Below are 20,190 nucleotides of genomic sequence, written 5' to 3' on the forward strand. Positions count from 1 at the left end.
GTAATGCCATGGTGCAGCACTTGACTCCCTGGTTAGAGTCACGTTTTGCAGAGCCCCAGGGCTCGTGGGTTCCATTTGGGTTAAGTGGAGGGTTCAAATTGCGGTCTCTCGCCTGCCTGCTCCGGCCCTGGCCCTGGGCTGTGGTTTAGTGTAACACAAGTTGGTTCCTTCTTGATCGATTTTTTGTCTTTTCATGGGATCGGGGGAAACCTATGCTGCAGGCTAGCATTAAGTTTACTTTAGTAGGAGCGATGCAAACGCAAGTGGGAGTACATTATAAAAATGATTGCATACTTTTAGGCTTTATAACAAATGACGATTGAGCGTGGTTGTTGGTGTCGCTATTGGGTAAAAATATAATTTTTAAAATTGTAAAAACATATTTTAAAATTTTTTCTTTTAATGCAAAACACTGTTTTTAAACCGTTCGGTGTACAAGAATGTGATGCAGAAGCTTGTCATATCCGACCCTATAAATTATATATACTCTTGATCAGCATTAAAAATTGGATCGATCTAGCCATGTCCAAAAAAAACAAATTTTTTTTTAATTTTTAGTTAATTTTTTTTGACAAAAAAAACTGTCAAAAATTTTACAAAAAAATCTAATTTTTTAAATTTTAAAACTCAATATACAGATTTGTTAAACTTATAAAAAGTAGCACAGAAAAGCTTTCCGAGTTGAAATTAATGCACTTTTGGCTTAGTTATGATGAATTTTCTGTGCAAAGGCATAGAAAAATAGAACATTGTACAAACCAAAATTGATTGGTAACTGTCTATAAAAAAATTAGTAAAACAGGAACTCTCTTAAACCCATTAAATTAGTTATAAAAATATATGAAATTCACCTAAAGTATTTATTAAAGAATTATATTTCCTTATCACTAGGTCACTCGATTTAGCCCTTTTCAATTTGTCCATATCAGATACCATAAGATCTACAGCTATAAAATTTATTGATAGCATTAATATTATTTAATATATTTAGTTTAATTTTAATTTTCTTCCCTCTTTTTTGTTTCTGTGTGCTTTTTTACTTTTATTTATATAATTTAAAAATAAACCCAACTGCAAGCTTTAGAGCTTTTCGTAAAGTCCCCACTTATTTTAATTTATTTACTTAACTTAAGTTAATATTGCATTCCCTTACCCGTTGGCTATCGCTGCCCTTTTACCAATCGCTGTTGACCTTCGGCCATAACCAACATAAACGATAACAATTTACTTTTGCTGCTTTGTTTTTATCAGCAGCAGCAGCAGCAACGTTGACATTCAAAAATATATAAAAAAAATTACAAAATACCCGTAGCTGTGATTTTGTCCCCGTCTGGCTTTGTTGGCAATTCTTATCAGCTCAGGCACATACACATACAGATGCCCAACTATATCTATATTTTCAGAGCGGCATTAGTCACCGGACACATGGCCGAAAGGCAGCAGAATGGAAAAGCTAAGATAGAGTATTCTAGGCAAGAAGGTAGCACTATTTAAGAGGGCAACCCCTTAAGGGCCCCCAATAGGGTATGATATGAGGGTAGCGCCACACCTGAATATCGCACCACCGTGTGAGAGGGTAACGTCATTATAATGACAAGCTACCAGAGCTTCCAACACCACAGAACTCTGGGCTTTTAGCACTAATTGCCAACAACCTATGGGGGTAGGCATATTTTCCCCAGTGGTTCTGGGGGTTCGGGGTCTCCTGGTGCTCCACCTTGCTGGAGGGGTTAGTGGCATGCACTATTGACATGGCATTGCCCGGATCGGTAGATAACAAACCCAGCGATAACCATGGTGAATGAAGTCGGTAAACTCACGCCTCCCCTATATATATATAGAGTTATTATTGGGTGGCTCTGTTTGCCGTTGGGTTCGAATACTTCAACTCCATGAGCAACTTTTGACAGAGGCCGTGGTTGAATGAACCTTGTGCATTTTGCTAGTTCCATGACTCCGATTGGGCTTATGAATGGTTCGCAACTCAGAGTTCACTCGAAATCCATGGAGGAGCTGTGGGTGTGCAGATGGTAAACACTTTGATATGAACTATTTTTGGTTACTCGGTACAATGAACCTCTCTCTCGGCTTCCTTGACATTATTTATTGTGGGAAAATGCCACACTGAACTTGGGCAAACAAAATACGAGTTCAATAACACCTTATAGAGAAGTTAATGAAGTACAACTTCTATACTTATTTATTACCCATAATCGAACTATATTTAACTCAACTAATCAAGGTATTTTGGCCTTGAACTTGCGCTCATATTCGGTGGAATGCGGAACGTGTCTTAATGACATTAATTATATTTATGGAGAGCTCCACTTATAGAAAGGGAAATTGATACTCACTTTCTAGGGAATATTTCAGCGTACTCTGGGTAGCTATAAATGTCATACCTTTTACAGAAAAACAATATGAATTTAATAAGAAATTTTTACCTAGAAACTAATTTGTATTCCCTCTTTTGCTTACAGGTAAAATGGCCCCTTTAATCTCAGAGGAATAAACAAGGAACAAAATGGTTGCAAATTGCTCAAAATAAATATGAAAAACCAAGCCAAAAAAGAACTGGAATAACTCAAGCTCAAACAGAGATTTTGAGGCCCAGTCGAACGTGGAATTGACTTGACCCAGAGAGGGGCACCCAAGACTATAGAAACACAGGTATAAAGAAACACAATGCGTATGGGTAGCAGGCTGAGTATTGGCGGCTTTATGCTCGCCCTGGCCATAATGCTAACGCAGGCACGTTTCATTGCGAAAAGAGAAACCGCTCAGTTGGATCAAGCAGTGGCTTCCACATCCATTTCCACTGACCCTGACACTGTTACGCCGGCCAGGGAAAGCGGGAATGTCGGTGCAGCAAATGAAGCAAAGGAAGAAGTCCTCGGGGTTACCCAGGAAGCTATAACAAAGCTGGAAGATGAACCTGGAAGCGATACTGAGAGCTTAAAGACTAAGCCTACAGAGGAAAGAATCTCTGTAATCAGTAGCTCCAAGGAGGCCTACTGGAGAAAGAGCAACCCAAACCAAAGGAGGAGGAAACTCAGTTGGAGAAGGAAAGCGAAGGAAGCTCAATAAATAAGGAAGTCCTTGCTCAACCAGCCACGGAAGACTCAACTATAATTCCTAAGACTCATTTGAAGAACGAACAAAGCGAAGCTACAAGCACAACCACAAAGCCTAAAGAACTACAGCAGGCAGAATTCAAAGAATCTCTTTCCACGGAAGAACCCCCAAAACAGTCTGAAATCCCTGAGAAAACTACAGGAGCTCCACTTAGCACCACCACCGAGAATCTCCTAAGGAAACCTGTAACTTTAGGCATTCCTAGCACCACTGAGAGTGCCTCAAATACCACCACTCGACCCTCTGAGCACGGTCGATCCATGCAGTACTCCTCAACCACTGAGGAAGCGATCCAATCCCTGGCTGCAGTCACACCCATGAAGCTGAGGGCCCTGCCCATGACATCCACTACTAAGAAAACCACCACAACCAGTACTCTCTCAACAAGCACTCCTTCCATATTTTCCTCCAATGAGAACGCCATCGAAGAGTCCACTTCGGAGTCCGAGCCAGGGATTCGACAGCTACCCGAGAAGCGGGCCAAGTTCATCAGTGAGAATTCCACAAATGCCCAGCAATTGACTCTGCCAAATACCGCAGAGGTTTGGAGTCTGGCGGGGATGAAGGCAGTACCAAAGGCAGCTCCTCCTCCGCTTGTTACCAGCACCACAGTGTTGCCTTCCTTGAATCACACTGATTTGGCCAACGACATTGAAGTGTCCGGAGCGCAGAACCGCACAAAGCAGCAGGAGCAGCAGCAAGTGAAGGAGAAGAACCTACTAGACTGGCAGCAGATAGCAATGATGGAGAACCGCACCGAGTTTGTGGTGAGGACCACCCTAGAAGCCACCGAGGGAGCAACGCAGGCCACCACTGAACCATTGGATGAGGAGAGTTACCCAAAAAGTAAAATTACTCAAGGTTTGGATGAAACCACTCTGGGTGTGACACCTGCAATGGCAGAGGGAAGATTCCTCTGATGAAAAGCTAACAACAACAACGTCTCGAACGGAGTTACTGGATGTTCCAATGGTCAAAAAGATGTCCGATTTGGCCAATGCCAAGTTAACAGAGGCTCAAAATGAGACAAAAGCCACAACAGAGGCTTTAATTAACATTCCCGTAACACAGCAACCCTCAACAGCTGCTGTAACAGCGAGGGTGGCTTTAACAAAAATGGAATTGCCAAGTGTAACAGCTTTATCTGGCGAAATGTCAGCTCTGGTTAATGCAACCACTGAGGGAGCAGGAACAGTGCAACATGCTTCAGCTGAAATTGATTCGGAACCAGCAGCAGCAGCAGTATCTGAAGCAGTAACATTGGCAACAATGACAACAACTGCTCCTAAGGCAAACCTAGAAGTCTTAACATACACAGAAGCCACAACAACATTTGCAGCGACAGAAGCAACATTAACAACAACTGCCGTACCAGCTGCATCATCAACAACATCTGCAACACATGCAGCAACATCAACAACATCTGCAATACCAGCAGCAACATCAACAACAACTGTAATACCAGCTGCTGCAACATCAACAACATCTGCAACACCCGCAGCAACATCAACAATATCTTCTGTTAGTTCGGAAATCCCCGATGTTACCACTAGCAGCACAACTGAAATGGCAATTAAAGCCTCTCCTGTAAATGCCAGTAGCATCAGCAACATTCAACCAAAAAACAATGAGAGAGAAGCTTACGAGGCTTTTAACAGCAATGAGAGCAGCAGCAGAAACATAAACAACAACGATAACCTAGCCTACGAGGTAGATAATACCAGTAACGACGTCATCGTCGCCACAACCAACACTCCCGAGAGCGAGCAGCAGAGAGCAACAGCAACGACAGCGACAGTCGTCGAGGCAAAACCAGCAGCACCGACAACCGAGGCAACAGCCACTGCTGTTAGTGAAAACTTGAATGGCGAGGTGAGCACTACGAGTACAAATCAGCCTGATATCGTCGTCACCGGGACGAGTGCAATCCCAATCACGAGTACAATTACGGGCACAAGTACGAGTACATCGACTCTAGCTACGACTACGCCTACGCCAACGGAAGTGGCGCAAATTAGCAATGAAGTGAATTTGGAGGCAGTGACAGTGAAGAGTGTGAGCGAAAACGGCCAAGACCTGGGCTCAGGCCCAATAACGGCCGAGAAAACCGATAACGCGGTCAATAACAGTGTGGCCATAACAGAGAGCGAGCCAGCAGCAGGCACAAGTTCCACCACAACACGAACAACAACCACAACCGGCAGTCCGCTCAGTGACCTCGGTAAACTTAGCCAGGAGCACGAGTCCTCGCTGGAGACCAACAACATAGGCGAGGCACCCGAATCCACAACAACAGCAGCAGCAACATCTGCCACGGATGAGAGCACACCAACACCAGCAACAACAGCAGCAACAGCAGCAGCAGCTGGGGCAGCAACAGGTGGCAAACAGGTAAAGGAGACCCTGCACCATGAAGGGCAACAGGTGGCCGAAGAGCAGGATACAGAGCAGCAGCTAGCCAAGACAACGATGGCAGTTATAACCAGCACCAGTACCACAACGGAGGCACCCTTGACCACTACCAGTACCAGCACTACCATGCAACCCCCGGTTATAAGTCTCCTGGACGATAGCACCACTACCACGACGACTACGACTACGACAACCACAGTTGCTCCTGCAACAGAGGAGTACACCGAATCGCCTTCGGTGAGCAGCAGCACGGTTAGCAACATGTTGCCCCTGGACACCACAACCACCACTCAAATGCCACCGCCCACCTTCATGGCTCCTTATCCCAACGAACTGGATCACATGCAGACCAATGCCCAGGGCAATGGGACGGATGTCAATGTGATCATAGCCATCACAGTCAGTGTGATTTTTGTGGTGGCCCTCATCCTGCTGGTGGCGTTCCTTTACTTGATGAGAAAACGCCAAAAGCAGACGTCCTATGGCCAGCGCTGTCGTCCCGTAAGCCTGGATGCCTACTCCCTGGACAATGTCTCAGTGCTGGGCAGTGTGCGAAGGAAGGGCAGAGATGTGAGGGCATCCAAGAGGACCTATGGCAATGCTGCCTTTGATGATCCTTCATTAAGGCATAATCTTTTAACTGCCAGTGAACTGGGACGCTTTGTGGAGAGGCGATCAGATGTCTTTGAGGAGTTCCGGGATGTGCCACAGATTATAGCCAGAGCGGATGAGGTTCCACCTGGTTGTGAGGACAAGAATCGGTGAGTAAGGGATCGGGAGAAGGTACAATAGGCTGAAAAATAAGTTTTCATGTTTAATTAATTTTAAAAATACGTTTTTTAGATAGATATGTTTTATCAAAGTTTCATGAGGTCAGAATTGTGTAATCTTAATCTTAATTTGATTAAATGAATCTGCTTTGATTAGATTTAGAGTAAAGTTATATAGCATTCAAGTTAAGATCCCCTCTTGGGATTAAAGCTTCCTTGCATGCGGTATTTATATCAATTAAGAGTTCACTTTCTCACAACCGAGTTCAATTAATTACAATACTGATCTCTGCCCATCTCTTCCTGCTTTTTTTCTCTCCCCGAAACAATAACAAACATTGCCGCCGACGATGACTCAACTCCAACCCGATGTAAACCGACCTCGAACTGGGAACCACAGCTACGCCAACGTGATTCCGCTTCCTGAGACGCGTGTGGTGCTCCAGCGGCAAGGCGACGATGACAAAACGGAATACATTAATGCCAATTATGTGCGGGTAAGTAACCGAGGCAGAAAGTCTCCAAGTTGACGGAGGTGGCGGTGGCGGATCAGCTCATCCATACATCCATCCATCGAGGCATCAAAACAATCGGGGAGCTTTCTCACATGTGGGTGGCACATGTTTGGAGTCATCTTGGTATGGCTTTAGCATACGTGGCGAGCCTTGCATGACGCCCTGCCCTAACTGAAATCTTCGGAGAGCCCTCGAGGGCCATTAAACATGGCGCTCGAATAATTACACGCCCGATGAGACTCACCTGCAGCTCCTCCTGGTTTTGGCCATGGCTGTTGGCTGCTTTGTTGGCCCAAACCATGCGAGCAAATAGGTTCGAGCGAAGAGCAGCAAATAGTAATTGCTGCAAAGGGAAAGTGTCTGCCAAGATCACCGAAGTATGAATGCCCTTACATCATGACCCGCACGCTCTCAGTTGCCTGAGATATCTCTCAGAAAAGCAAGAAGCTTAAAGATAGTTTATTATTAATATAAAACAAAGAAACGCAGTCGAAAGTCAAGGACAATAGTATTTCCTATACACTTAAACCTCAGATTATCTGCAGAATTTGTTTTTAAATCGTTTAAAAAGTTTTTTAATCATATAATTTAATTTTTAAAGTTGACAACCTTTTTCATTTTACGTATTCTTATTCTTATCAGTTTTAAAGTCTTCAGAGCTATTTTTACCTGTCATTCAGATACCGCATTATCTTGTACGTTCATTCTTAAGTAATTTCACAGTTGTTTAAATGATATAATTAATGAAATAAATTACTCCCCAAGATACTGATAGTTAGCTTGCTATCAGATATTTAACTCTCTTTTCAAGATCAAGACAATTGCCTAATTTTATGTTCTTTGCAGTAATTATAGTGATTGCATTCTCTTTGTTTTATCTTTGTTCTCACACTTAGTCACCTCTTTTTTTGGATTGTTTCCGTAATTGACATACGTTTTTAAACAAAAGTCCTGTCTGGTGATTACTGTTTTTTTGCAGTTTACTTAAAACGCACTCTAAACACAACTGCATTGAAGCGTGACAGCGACGATGCATTGGAGCGAAACATTTCAGGCGTCCATCGAGTTGCACCTGCCGATAACCTGAGCTTGTTGAGATTTAAACAGCAAAAGTTTCGCGATTTTGCTTTCCGATTTTTATGGTCTTTTATCAGAGACTCAAGCTGCGTTGCTCACATGATCATCTCCATCGCCAACGCCAGTCATTTGTGTGGGCTTAAGCCGCAATAGGTTTTAATTAATGGTTATATCATCACTCATGCTGGCCAATTGCGCTTTTAGTGACCTCTCACTGTAGTGGAAAAGAGCATAGGCCCTAAATCCACTTAATTATATAAAAAATAAAACCAATCATATCCAATGAGTGCAATATCTCAAGCTATAGGATTTTCCTATTATTATTTTTCGAGTAATTTATTGGTAAATATAACTAATTGATCCGTCTTATTCCAAGAAAGAAAACTCTTTCAAAAAATTTACGAATTAGAGACTATTTAAGGTCAAAAAGGATAGAAAGGCATGGCTAGATCAATTCGGCTTTAAAACTATAATAGTTTTTCTGGTATATTAAACATTTCACTTTAAAAAACTATTGTACCAAAAACTAATTGTTTAGGGACATAAAATCATAAACATTTAATAAAGCGGAAACTTTTCCCCATGTACAATCAACTTATCCACGAACAAGGCCCAACCTAAGCTATGAATCAGAGTCAAGACCAACCCTTTTATGTTAATATCCGACACTCAAGACTCTTTTTTATTAACTCTATACATTGTTTACTTTCCTTTCCTTTAGGGCCCCCGAGATGCGCCCAATTACTACATCGCCTGCCAGGCACCGATGGAGAGCACGACTAGCGACTTTTGGCGCATGATCTGGGAGCAGCAGTCACGAGTGATCATCCAGGCGACGGATCTCAGTGAGAATGGAATCGAGAAGTGCGCCGAATACCTGCCACCATCGGCCACTTTGGATAATCACAGCAGCTATGGTGACTATCAGGTGACACTGAAGCATCGCGAGGTGAAGGACAGATACGCCATATCCACGCTGGTCCTGAAGCGTGTGGATGGTGAGGAGAGCCGCGAACTGACCCACTACTGGTACAAGTGGCCCGAGGCGGGAGTGCCCGCCGAGGAGGCACCGATCATAGCCATGCTGCTAGAGGCGCGATCCTCGCTCAAGTCCTATTGCTTGGAGCAGGCCAACGAGCTGCGCGAGAAGTCGGCGACACTGGAGACATCGTTGGATGCGGATGGTGGCGGTGGTACTAAATCGGAGGCAGGCAGCACGTCCAGCAATGAGATTAATGGAAATATATCCAGCAGGAGTGCAGCCAGAAACCAACAGGGGTAAGGAATCATTAGTTAAGCAGTTGTGTCTTGCATGGCTTTTTAATGTTCTGCGTCTTTCCTTTCCTCCCCTCCCTAGACCCCTAACCGTTCACTGTTCTCCAGGCACGGGACGTACCGGCACCATTATTGCCTCAGACATGGCCATCCGTAGTCTGGAGACCCCGAAGCGTTCGGTGGATATACCACAGCTGGTGTACTACGTCCGGCGGGGACGGGCCAGCGCCGTGCAGACCAAGGAGCAGTATGAATTTATCTACAAGGTGGCCAGCATGTATGCGGCCAAGATCACAAATCTGTCCAACGATAACTGAAGAACCAATCCCAGAATCGAGTGGAAACCAAGCTGATCCCAAGCTTGGACCGTCATCAGTAGCAAAAGTAGCTGTTTTATATACGAAATATTAGTGTAACTTAGTATTATGTTCTGATTTAAACGTCGTTATATTTGTCGGGCTTTAAAAAAAATATCATTTAAAATGTATGTATTCCTTTATTATTGTGATATAATCGTACATTCTTATATCTCTCGATAATCTGTTGCATATTTATAATGTCAATTTATGTTTGTTTTGTTTTCTGCACTCGGCGCAAATGCGATCCGGGGCCATAATATCGGAACAATTGAGAAATATTTGGAGCTCTCCATTTATATTTTAAGAAAGTCAAATATGTAATCCAGCTATGTATATGTATGTATCTATTTTAAACGAGCTTTAATGAACGTAAGTTACTTTTAAGTCCACACACACTGAGCTGTACTGTACTCATTCATATTATTGTGAAATATAGAAAAAAAAATATGTTCAGCAAACGTTTCGAGTTCTTGCTTTTGAATTTGGCGGGCTTTGGCAAAGGGGTGTTACTTTTAGAGTGACCGCTTTGTGGTCTTTTCAATACATCCACTAGAAGGCGCCAAAAAAGCACAATAAATGATATTTTATGCATTATATATATGTTTATATTCCTCTTGTTAGATATTTAACTTTTAGGATTATCACTTTACTTTTTTAAAGAATTTTCCTGCAGTTAATTTAATTTTTAAATACAAGCGCCATTTCAGAATACGCACGTATTATTTTCTGTATCGCATTCGGTCACACTGCTTTTACCAACATACGCACAACCGCTTGCTGCTCCAATTCGAAAATCCCAATAAGATGAAGCTGACTTTCCTTGTCCTCATCGCCTTCGTGGCCACATCCTTGGCCGCCGACCCCAAGCTGAAGATCGGGATCACGAAGCGCGTGGAGAACTGCAAGCGGCAGGCCAAGAACGGCGATCTAGTCCACGTCCACTACAAGGTAAGCGAACAGCTGATAACAGAGCTGAGCCTGAAAATCTTAACCTCGCATTTGGGAACACCCACGCCTGTCTTCCTTCCAGGGCACTCTGGATGATGGCTCGGAGTTCGACACCAGCTACAAGCGCGGCACTCCCTTCTCCTTTACACTGGGCGCCCGCCAGGTGATCAAGGGTTGGGACCAGGGCATCCTTGGCATGTGCGTAGGCGAACAGCGGAAGTTGACGGTTCCCCCAGAGTTGGGTTATGGAGCAAGTGGAGCAGGCGGTGGACTTATTCCCCCCAATGCGGTGCTCCATTTCGAAACGGAATTGATGAAAATCGAACCGTCCTCCGATGAGTTGTAATATACATTGGATATACATTGTGCAAGTGCCATCGAGAGGAATGCAGTGCCTAAGCCCAAAGTTTATAAATTAAGTTTTTAATTGGAATTAAAACTGTGTGTTTAAGATTTTTCTTATCTCAAAAACCACTATTGTATTATTAGCCGCTTATCGGGCATATTGAAACTACTTTTTTAGGGTTTCTTCACCCCCAAAGATCAAGAACGGTTTCTTATCAGTTGGAGTTGCACAGCTTAGTTCATTAAGATTTGTTTATACTTCCGCTGGCTGTATTCTAATCAGTATTTTGTAATTTCTCAATAATCTGCATCTTCAACAAGCATTTCTTACGGAAGAAAACTATTTTTTATGCTAGACCTAAACTTTATTTAATTGCAAGAGCCCCTTTTATTTTTGACGCCTTAGCCAGGCTTCCACTTCGTCAAAGTGACGACGCATCAGACGGTGTTTCTCCAGCGTGCTGCTCTGTATAAATCGCTCGCCGCAGGTGCCACACACGAATGGACATTCACCGGTGTGCTGCTGCAGGTGGAGCTTCAGATCCTTTGCCTGGCGATAGCTCTTCTCGCAGTACGTACATTTGTGCGGCTTCAGACCGCTGTGGGTGAGCATGTGGCGCTTGAGCTTGTCAGAGCGGGCGAAATCCTTGCCGCAGACTGTGCAGTGGAATGGTTTCTCCCCGGTGTGCATTCGGCGATGAGAGGCTAACTCTGAATGCCTGGGAAAGGCCATCTCGCACAGATCGCACTTGAAGGGCTTCTCACCGGTGTGACGCCGGGTGTGTGTAACAAGAGCGGCCGCCGATCGGGTCTCCATGCCGCACAGGGAGCACAGAAAACGCTTGATTGCCTCCTTGCGTTTCCGATCTCCGTTTACATGCACATCGCGGATGTGGTTGTTGAGGCGGGACTTCATCTGGTAGGTGCGATCGCAATGCGGACACTGCAATAATGGTACCCCATCTTCACCGGCGTCCTTATCCAGTTCACCCGGTCCAGTACGTGGCCTGACACCACCGCTAACGCCTGTGGGACTGCTGTGGGAGGAGGATTCGCTGTGCTGCAGTCGCACGTGCAGTTCCAGATTCTCGGGCCACATGAACTTGTAGGAGCACTTGCTACAGGTGTACATCTTCTCCTTGCTGCTGCACTGCCCCAGCCGATGGTGATCCATGATGCTCTAGATATATAATTCAATTATTATAGTTCCTATATACTTCTGGCAAACTACAAACCCACCTTGGACACACACTTAAAGATGCAGTCATCGCATTCATGTGGCATTTTGTCAAATCGATGCATTGTCCTCTGATGTTGGATCATCTCGAATTTTCGCTTGCACTGCACACTACACAACTCACAGATGTATACGTGGCGACTGCCGCCGCTCGACTGCATCTCGTCCTCAGTCTCCGAATCCTCCAACTGCAACTCGAATCCAGACTCGTTTGTGATCGAGTAATTATGCGGAGAGTCGTAGCTCTGATGGAGCGACAAAGAGAGCTTCAGCTCCAGCTGAATGTGAGCCCGCAGATCCACAATTCGCTCAAAGTGTAGATTGCACATCCGGCAGGTGATTCTCTTTGTTCCATTTGGCCGAGAAGTGGCCGCTATTAAGGTTTCGGCCAGTGGAATGTCCTGCTCCTTAAGTCCATGACGCTTCAAATGCTTCACCAGGTAATCATGTCGGTAGAACTTGCGGCTACACCACTGACAGGGTATGAGCTTTGATTCCTCGGCATGAACGCTGAGCAGGTGAACGGTGAGGGATTTCTTTTTGTCAAAGACCCGCTTACACTCGGGACACTCGAAGGTCTGATTCTGTGAAGTACATATGAGAATGTCAGTACTAATCGGATAATATTTATATACACAACTTACTGTAATCCTATGCTCGCGGAAATGGGTCTTCAGATTGTGTTTCCACCGGAAGCGCAAAGGGCATTTGTGGCAAAGAAAGCGCTTCTGTGCATTCCGGCACTGCGACTCGTTGTGATGCCGCAGCAGCTGCAGGCTAACGAAGCGTCCATCACACCGCCCGCAGACATGTGGAGCGTCGGACCAACTGTGGCTCTGCCGTTGGTGATCATAGAGCTGATATTTCCGCGGAAACTTCTCCTGACACAGTTCGCAGGTGTAGCTGCACTTGCGGTTTTTGCGTCGCCTCTTGTTCTGCGGATCCTCAGGTTCACCATCCATATCGCTGTCCGTCTCCGAGCTATCCAGATCCATTTCGTAGCCACTCTGATTGGTTATCGAGTAGAAACGCTGATAAATGCCCGAAGCCAAATCCTTGCGGATTAGGCCAATCAACTGGTCTTCATCCATGTCCTTGGAGTCGGGATAGAACAGTTCAGCCAGCTCATTGGGCTCCACATTTGGACGAACGCCCAGACTGACAATATCCGGGTGCTCTTCCAAGTGTCGCCGCAGATCCGCAATCTTGTTGTACTGACTCTGACAGATCATGCACTCGATAAGCTTGTAGCCGTGCGGCTTGCAGAGATTCAGGTCCACCGCCTTGGCCTTCTTGTGCTCGCTGATGTTGGCCGATCGCTTGGAGTTCCTGTGGACCTTCAGGTGAGCCTCAAGAGCTTCGCTGCGGCTGAACTTGCGAACGCAGAGGGAGCAGGCGAACCATTGGGTCTCCGGCTGGTGGACTCGGATTTCATGGCGCTTTAGGTACTCGTTACTCTTGAAACTTCTCGGGCAATCGTGGCACTTGAAAACGGACATACTTCGAGCCTTCCACTTTTGAATGCGCTTATTCAGAGGCAGGTTGTCCAGGGAGCTGCAAAAGTCAATGGTTAAGGTAGTAAAGCATTTACAAAATGTCATTCGGCACCCACTCTTCATCGTCATCGTCAAAGTCCGAGGTGGGCTCTTCTTCAGCCGGCCTTTCCACGCTTAGCGGTTCCCCCTCCAGTTTCACGGTCTCAATCATGGTCAGTGGATCCACGGATTTCTTGCTCTCCACATTCCGTTCGCCCGTTTCTGGCAGCTCGGAGAAGGTGATATTAACATCGTTGTCGCCACACTCCTCGTCTTCCGTCTCCATCTTAACCTCTACATGCTGCTCGGCGCACAGCTCCATAGGCGCCTCCTGCAGACAGTCGGTGGCGGTCGGCGCTGAGCCGCTCTTCAAGTGCTTCATCAGCAGTTCGTTGGCGACCAGCGCCTGCTTGACGAAACAATAACTTGCCACTAGTTTCTTGCTGCAGCTGCTGCACAAACACTGCGGCAACTTCTGACTGCCACTCGCGTCCACCTGAAAGTAATATCTCATTTTAATTGCTATTTTCCGGTGTCTAATTAATTTTCAGAGCTTTGTTTACATGGATGTCGGTGAGCTCCATCAAAATCTCCGAGAGCAGCTTGTCCGGATACTTTTTCGAGGGCGTGGCCAGCTTTAGAAGATTGTCGGTGTCCGTGGAGTCGCAGGTGCGACACATTACCGGCAGCTTCATGGCAGGGACGTTTAATTAGCCCAATCAAAACCACTTTAAGTGTAGCAATTCCAAAGTCAACAATCAGAAAATCAACAATTTTTAAAGGTATGACCTTGATCGACGCGGATAAAAATACTGACTACCGGAAAATACCGAAACTAACTATTTCGATATTCGCAGTTTTTTTGTATATTTTTGGAATTTAAATTAATAAAGTTTCAATATTAATTAATTAATTTATTGAAATCGAATCAAATTCACCCAAAATTAAAATGTAAAATCAATGTATACTTTATTCCTTTATAACTACGCTAGAACGTGGGTAAATTTGTTTCTTATTCTACGCTGGAGCTTAAAATAGTTTGTGGCATCTGCGCTAAATCCGGATGAAAGCCAACACGACACGAAGGCTCGATCCTGCAGCCGCCTGCCTAGTACTTTTTGATCGTTTTTCGGATGAGGGCCAGGCGCTGCTTGTGCGCCTCCGTGACGGCGGCGCGCTTGTATGGACGCAGCTCGTCCGTTCCAAACCCTGGTATCCACATGTTGTACTTGCGCTCAAAGTGAAGCTGCACATCGCGCACCTCGATCTTGTTCGATTTCCTGTGCTTGGCAAACGCGCTGGTGGACTTTACGGTGTCCTCGACAAAGTCATCGATGATCTGCAGCAGAAGCTCTTCAACATCTTCGTCCAGCTGCGTGGTAGTGTCCACCTCGCGGACGAGTTCAGTGAGACGCGGCTTGGTGAGCATCTGCAGGAGGAAGTGCAATATAGGATTAGAAGTGGACGCAATGGAATTCAGGGAGTGCATAGCTTACAGGTGTGTTCTCGGAGCCAGCTGCGGAGGTTGAGTGATTGGATGACTTGCCACCACCACCGGATGTGGAACCCGCGCCCAAACCAGAGACCGAACCCATGGCTACCGGACCACCGTTCTGCGAGGATGAGTTGCTGTTGTTGGTCATCGGACTGTGCTGGGAGGGCGAGGCCATGGCGGATGAGGACGTGTTGTGGTGCTGGTTTTGTGTCGGATTTTGGTAGTGCTCGGCGTGGCCGTTGCTATCGAAAGGGGTAAAGATATTGGACTTGATTTTCGGTTTCTTCACAGTCTAAACAAGTGGGTTGGGGGACAGGTGGAGCCCAAAGTGGAAAGGGTGCAAATAAAAGTGTGGGAAGGGAAAAAAAGTGCATAGTCAACGAAAAAAGCGCTTGTTTACTTGTTGTTGCTGCTTTCCCAACTGCAGTCGTTGTTTGTGTGTGTGTGTGGTTTGTGATGAAAGTTAAAAAAACAATTGTTAATTATATACATGTGTGTTAGGTGTGTTTCGTGTTAACTAAAATAGAAGTGCGCCCATTCCCAGGTTAGTTTTTCCAATGCTCCCATAGTTTGTCATAGCTCCTCGTACACTTACACTGATTGCCGGCTTAAAACTCTTCTCTTATACTTAAGTTATACTAAAATTAAATGACAAAATAAAAATAAGCAGCTGAAATTTTTTTGTCAACGCGAAAGGTGTGGCCAGAGTAGGTAAAATGTAAAATGCCAGCCCTTTTATGGAATATTTTATACTTTTTAGTATATTTTGAAGTGTTTGCAGAATCAATGTTTTTCGATGTTTTTATAAACAATTTTAAAATAAATACTTAAACTATCGCCTAAATTTAAGCACATTCTTTTAAACTATACCCAGAGTTTAATTTTATGGCAATATAATCCAAGCAAGTTCCTCGTCTTACAATGTAAGCAATGTTTTTCTGTTGGTTTTTACATTACGTTTGTCAAGTCGAGTGGCATCTTTCAACTTTAAAAACGAGGGGGCGCTATGGTGCAATTAATTAAAACAGCTTTTCTATTCAGGCACCACACCACTTCCCACTTGCCTGGCTATCCAAGACACTCGGTCAAAGTTAGAGCTAGCAAAAACCCGATGTTTTCCACTATCGTTTTATCGATACTATCGATTTTTAAGCCATGCACATGCATATTATATTGAAAAAGTACTATTTTTATTACGATTAATGTTTATTTAATAATATAATTTCTTTTTCACTATTTTATTAATTTTCAAGAGTATTGAAATGGGGAAAAAATAAAATATAACTTACGAAAACATCGATAGTGCAAAGAATCGAAGTTTTGATAACAATATCTAACATCGATACTATCGATAGTGCTCCGATGTTTTGCCCGACTCACTTAACTGTACTGTGCGAATGAGAAATAGCTTGTTTTATTTGTTAAAGAAAAAAGAAAATTGACGAGGCAAGTGCTAGTCTTTCCCCCACCGAAAAATCGTAATAATTTTTTCCATATTTTTCCACATATTTTCACGCTGTTTATTTACACACCGACATTGTTCTTTCTTTGTATTTTCCAGTTCAATTTTCGGCAAGCGCAAAAAAAAATAGCAAGAGAAAAAGCCGTTTGGCTCTGTACCTGCGTGTGTGTGTGTGTTGCGCGCGAGCGAGAGCGCGGTTCAGTCGGTGCGAGAGTTCGCGTTTGTGTCAGTGTGCGTGTGTGCGAAGGGACGCCGCTAAAAAGGCGCAGAAAGAACAAGGATTTTCTTTATTTCGCTTGCTAATTAAATCTCGGCCAGCAACCAGATATGGAGGAAGTTGCAGTTAAGAAGCGCGGCCGGCCCCCAAAGGCAGGAGGCGGCAGCAGCGGCGGCGGAGCACCGGCAGCTGCCGGTGGCGCCAAAAAACGCGGTCGTCCCGCAAAAAATGCCGGCGGTGGCACTGGCCAGCGTGGTCGTCCACCCAAGGCGCCCAAGAGTCCCAAGAACTTTGACGACGATGCCGAGGGCAGCGAGAATGAGGATTCCGGCGAGGAGGCCGCCGCCTCGCCAACGCCGACAAAGGGCAGAGGCCGCCCCAGGGGCAGCGGGGCCGGAGCTGCAGCCAGTGACGGCGTCAAGACGCCGTCGTCCGCCAAAAAGCGCAAGGCCGGGCGTCCCAAGAAGCATCAGCCCAGTGACAGTGAGGAAGGTAAGAGAATAAAGCCAAAATCTGGTAATATTGAATAATGTCGAAATTAAGTTTCTCCCGCCTCCCCTGCGTCCCTCTCTCGGGTAACTTTCGAGTTGAACGAAAACTGTACATAAAATATGCAAAATCAAACATGTCTTGTAACGTTCTTGGTCTCTTCTTATTTTCTTGGACATTTCTTTAAAGACAAATTAATGTGGAAATAGTCTTAAAAATTCTAGTGAACGCCATTTTGGTATATGTACTTAAGTTGACCGATGCCCTCGTGTGCACTTAGAGAAAATTAATAGGGTTTTTAGATGAGAAGTAAATTAAATTAAAATTCTTTTTATTATTAAAAATTAAATTAAATAATTTAATTTAAAATTGTATCTCCTATACCAATATTAATTGTTATATTCCCTGATTTATTTAGCTATATTTGTATTTTTTATATATATTATATCATATATTATACCTTTGTATTTGTTTTTGGGAAAACAATGGGCAGTATTTTTAAAAGTGCAATTTGTGAGGAAAATGTATTTTCATTTTATTCTCTAAATTGAATTTAAATTTATGCTCGTGAAGTTCGCCCTCCGTATCATTTTTATGTTTAGTGTGGATGTTTCCAAGAGAATTTTGAATATTACATTTGCAGTGTTGCCCTATGTTGAGTTTTTCTAAATTTTCAATTTAATCTACGGAAAGTAGAGGTTACTTAATATATAAAATAAATTAATATACATAATTTCTTGTATATGCAAAAACCATAAACTCATGTAGTTTATCTTCAGCTGGCTAGTTAACCCAGTAATTAGCTGCCTTTCTTTTAACCTTTTTCGTCTTTCTGTTTGTTTTTACACAAATATTAACGCTACCTGGCTGAGATTTACTTAAAACCATACCCGTAGTAGGTAGAAATCGAATTTCAAGGGTTTTCCTGCATACAAATATCGAATTATTTGCCATTTGTTAACTTATTTGATTTCCTCTACATATCTTAAACACGGTTCTCTTTACGCCAAAAGAAATCTCTACAGATCTTGCCAAAAAAGTTGGTAGAATACATTATATACACTTTATATATAAGATAGGTAGAACCCCCAGCAAAGCAAAGTATATAATATAATAATATATTATTACGAACACCAAAATAATATAAAAAAGCAAGTTATTTAAAATAATTATTTTTAAATATTTAACATCTTATGATGTTTTATGATCCATAAGATTAATGTACAGCTTGTTCAGCTTATTAATTCAACCCCTTTCGTTTGACCACAGATGCAGACAATGACGACTACGATGATGAAGAGGAGCGTCTCCCGGTGGGCCGCCCAGCAACTGGAGCTGTTAACCTGAACATATCGCGCAGTGGACGCGGTCAGGGCAGGCCGAAGAAGCAAGCTGTGGCCGAGTGGAATGGCGAAGGAGATCCGCCACCGAAGAAGCGTGGACGTCCAGCTCTGAACAAAGGCGGCGGCTCTGGTGGTGCCGCATATGTGCCCACCGGTCGTCCACGTGGCCGCCCAAAGGCCAATGCCAATCCTGAGAAGGCTGCTAGCGCCGAGGATAATGGCGAGGATGCCGATGGTGATGATGGATCCCAGGACGAACGACAGCAGCCTAGCTCGCCGGATAAGACGGCAGTGACTCCGAAGAAGCGTGGACGTCCCGCGCAAAATGCAAACAAATCCTCCGGCAGCGATGGATCTGTAAAGCGCGGACGACCCGCCAAGGCGGCCTCCAACAATGACGACGACGAGGATGAAGACTCTGCCGGCGGAGAGGCGGAGAGTAACAACAAGAAGGGGTCACCTGACGATAAGGGGGGCTCCCCCAAAGCCGACGGCCTCAAATGGAATTCCTCCGAAGGCGATAACGATGCCAACGATTCCGTCGAATATGTTTCGGATGTCTATCAGGATGGGGAATCAGGAGCCGCCTAAAAACTAATTACACATTTCCAATAAAACAAAACAAATCGAAAGAAGCGAAGCAAAAACATTTGAAAGAAATCCAACAAAACATGAACCATTTTCTACAAGTAAGAAGCACACACATACAACACGAGACCACAAACAAACAAATATGAAAATACAGGACAGAACCTGCCCCCCCGATTCCTGAGGACTCTGGAATCCTTTCGCCCACCCTCCCCACTGAATTCCGAAAAATGCAACTAAGATAAAGATTCGTTTGCAAGGGCTGCATGGAAAAGGAACATCCAAATATGAAAACTTTATGTTTAACTTAACGATTTCAACTAAATTACATTACATATACATGTATTACATATTTATGTTCGGGAAAGGATCCAAGAGAAGAGTTTATACAACATTTCCACCCCTTTTTCCGAAATTATAAATGTGTTTCATGTAATTTATATTTTGATTGAGACTATTTCTTCGATTCCCTGCAAATTTAAATAAACATTAGACTAAAATGTTTTGTATTTTAATTCGAATTATATTCTGGATTGGGCGTTTTTCAGATCTTATAACCATTGGGAGTTTTTTCTAGCTAAGTATTCAGTGCTTAAAGGTACAAAAGAAAAACATTAATATTTCTTTGACAATGTATCATGATTTTCGGTTATATTTTTGTCAAAAGGTTACCTCTTTTTATATAAAATGTATTGAAAGCCAAATAAAGACTATATCTCCGTCTTCACACCTTTTAAATGGATTTTAAAATTGCCGCCCAGCTGAAAGACATTATTATTAACACCCAGGTGGTAGCACTGGTCAACCGGAGAATCTAGTGGGGCAACACTGGTTATGGCGCTAAGGTTTTTTATTATTTATTTTTATTTAGCAAAGTTTCCCACCAAGCATTACCTTTCGGGAATATGTAAAAAGGTTTTGATAAATTACCATTCATTAAATTTCTGCATTTATTTATAGCATCCGTTTTCTTAATTTCTCCACATTT

General features: G+C 43.8%; 6 protein-coding genes across 10 annotated transcripts; 4 read left to right on the plus strand and 2 right to left on the minus strand.

Annotated features, from left to right (window-relative positions):
- The first annotated feature begins 2,480 nt into the window (after positions 1-2,480).
- LOC110186512 (uncharacterized) lies at positions 2,481-10,001 on the plus strand. 2 transcript variants are annotated; one of them, XM_020955709.2, is made up of 4 exons: positions 2,481-6,308; positions 6,718-6,814; positions 8,631-9,187; positions 9,267-10,001. In XM_020955709.2, the coding sequence occupies exons 1-4, from the start codon at positions 4,105-4,107 to the stop codon at positions 9,499-9,501; spliced, it is 3,093 nt and encodes a 1,030-aa protein (XP_020811368.2). In that variant the 5' UTR covers positions 2,481-4,104; the 3' UTR covers positions 9,502-10,001. The 2 variants fall into 2 exon arrangements, with proteins under 2 accessions (XP_020811368.2, XP_086696587.1); XM_086840461.1 differs by lacking the exon at positions 9,267-10,001 and having other exon boundaries at positions 3,025-6,308; positions 8,631-9,191.
- Positions 2,686-4,482, plus strand: LOC147642564 (uncharacterized). Its single transcript, XM_086840471.1, is given in 2 exon segments — positions 2,686-3,004; positions 3,007-4,482. Coding segments are annotated over 2 exon segments (1,368 nt in total). The 3' UTR covers positions 4,056-4,482.
- Positions 10,002-10,300: 299 nt separating the features above from the next.
- LOC110186379 (FK506-binding protein 2) lies at positions 10,301-10,962 on the plus strand. The gene is made up of 2 exons (XM_020955532.2): positions 10,301-10,491; positions 10,574-10,962. The coding sequence occupies exons 1-2, from the start codon at positions 10,348-10,350 to the stop codon at positions 10,835-10,837; spliced, it is 408 nt and encodes a 135-aa protein (XP_020811191.2). The 5' UTR covers positions 10,301-10,347; the 3' UTR covers positions 10,838-10,962.
- A 217-nt stretch (positions 10,963-11,179) lies between these two features.
- LOC110186378 (uncharacterized) lies at positions 11,180-14,426 on the minus strand. The gene is made up of 5 exons (XM_020955531.2): positions 14,172-14,426; positions 13,686-14,104; positions 12,718-13,627; positions 12,076-12,657; positions 11,180-12,016 (listed from the first exon to the last, which is right to left on the minus strand). Exons 1-5 carry the CDS (start codon positions 14,301-14,303, stop codon positions 11,225-11,227), a joined length of 2,835 nt encoding a protein of 944 aa, XP_020811190.2. The 5' UTR covers positions 14,304-14,426; the 3' UTR covers positions 11,180-11,224.
- Positions 14,427-14,552: 126 nt separating this feature from the next.
- Positions 14,553-15,842, minus strand: Taf12 (TATA-box binding protein associated factor 12). 3 transcript variants are annotated; one of them, XM_020955955.2, is made up of 3 exons: positions 15,699-15,842; positions 15,105-15,345; positions 14,553-15,037 (listed from the first exon to the last, which is right to left on the minus strand). In XM_020955955.2, the coding sequence occupies exons 2-3, from the start codon at positions 15,276-15,278 to the stop codon at positions 14,717-14,719; spliced, it is 495 nt and encodes a 164-aa protein (XP_020811614.1). In that variant the 5' UTR covers positions 15,279-15,345; positions 15,699-15,842; the 3' UTR covers positions 14,553-14,716. The 3 variants fall into 3 exon arrangements, with proteins under 3 accessions (XP_020811614.1, XP_086696599.1, XP_086696600.1); XM_086840473.1 differs by having other exon boundaries at positions 15,504-15,801; XM_086840474.1 differs by lacking the exon at positions 15,105-15,345 and having other exon boundaries at positions 15,699-15,837.
- Positions 15,843-16,428: 586 nt separating this feature from the next.
- On the plus strand, positions 16,429-19,702 carry D1 (D1 chromosomal protein). 2 transcript variants are annotated; one of them, XM_086840476.1, is made up of 3 exons: positions 16,429-16,549; positions 16,665-17,274; positions 18,541-19,702. In XM_086840476.1, the coding sequence occupies exons 2-3, from the start codon at positions 16,893-16,895 to the stop codon at positions 19,203-19,205; spliced, it is 1,047 nt and encodes a 348-aa protein (XP_086696602.1). In that variant the 5' UTR covers positions 16,429-16,549; positions 16,665-16,892; the 3' UTR covers positions 19,206-19,702. The 2 variants fall into 2 exon arrangements, with proteins under 2 accessions (XP_086696602.1, XP_020811747.1); XM_020956088.2 differs by having other exon boundaries at positions 16,454-16,581.
- The last annotated feature ends 488 nt before the right edge of the window (positions 19,703-20,190 follow it).

The sequence above is a fragment of the Drosophila serrata genome, unplaced genomic scaffold (genome assembly GCF_035046125.1).
Source record: "Drosophila serrata isolate PLE 108 unplaced genomic scaffold, ASM3504612v1 contig_382, whole genome shotgun sequence".
Taxonomy (NCBI): Eukaryota; Metazoa; Arthropoda; class Insecta; order Diptera; family Drosophilidae; genus Drosophila; species Drosophila serrata.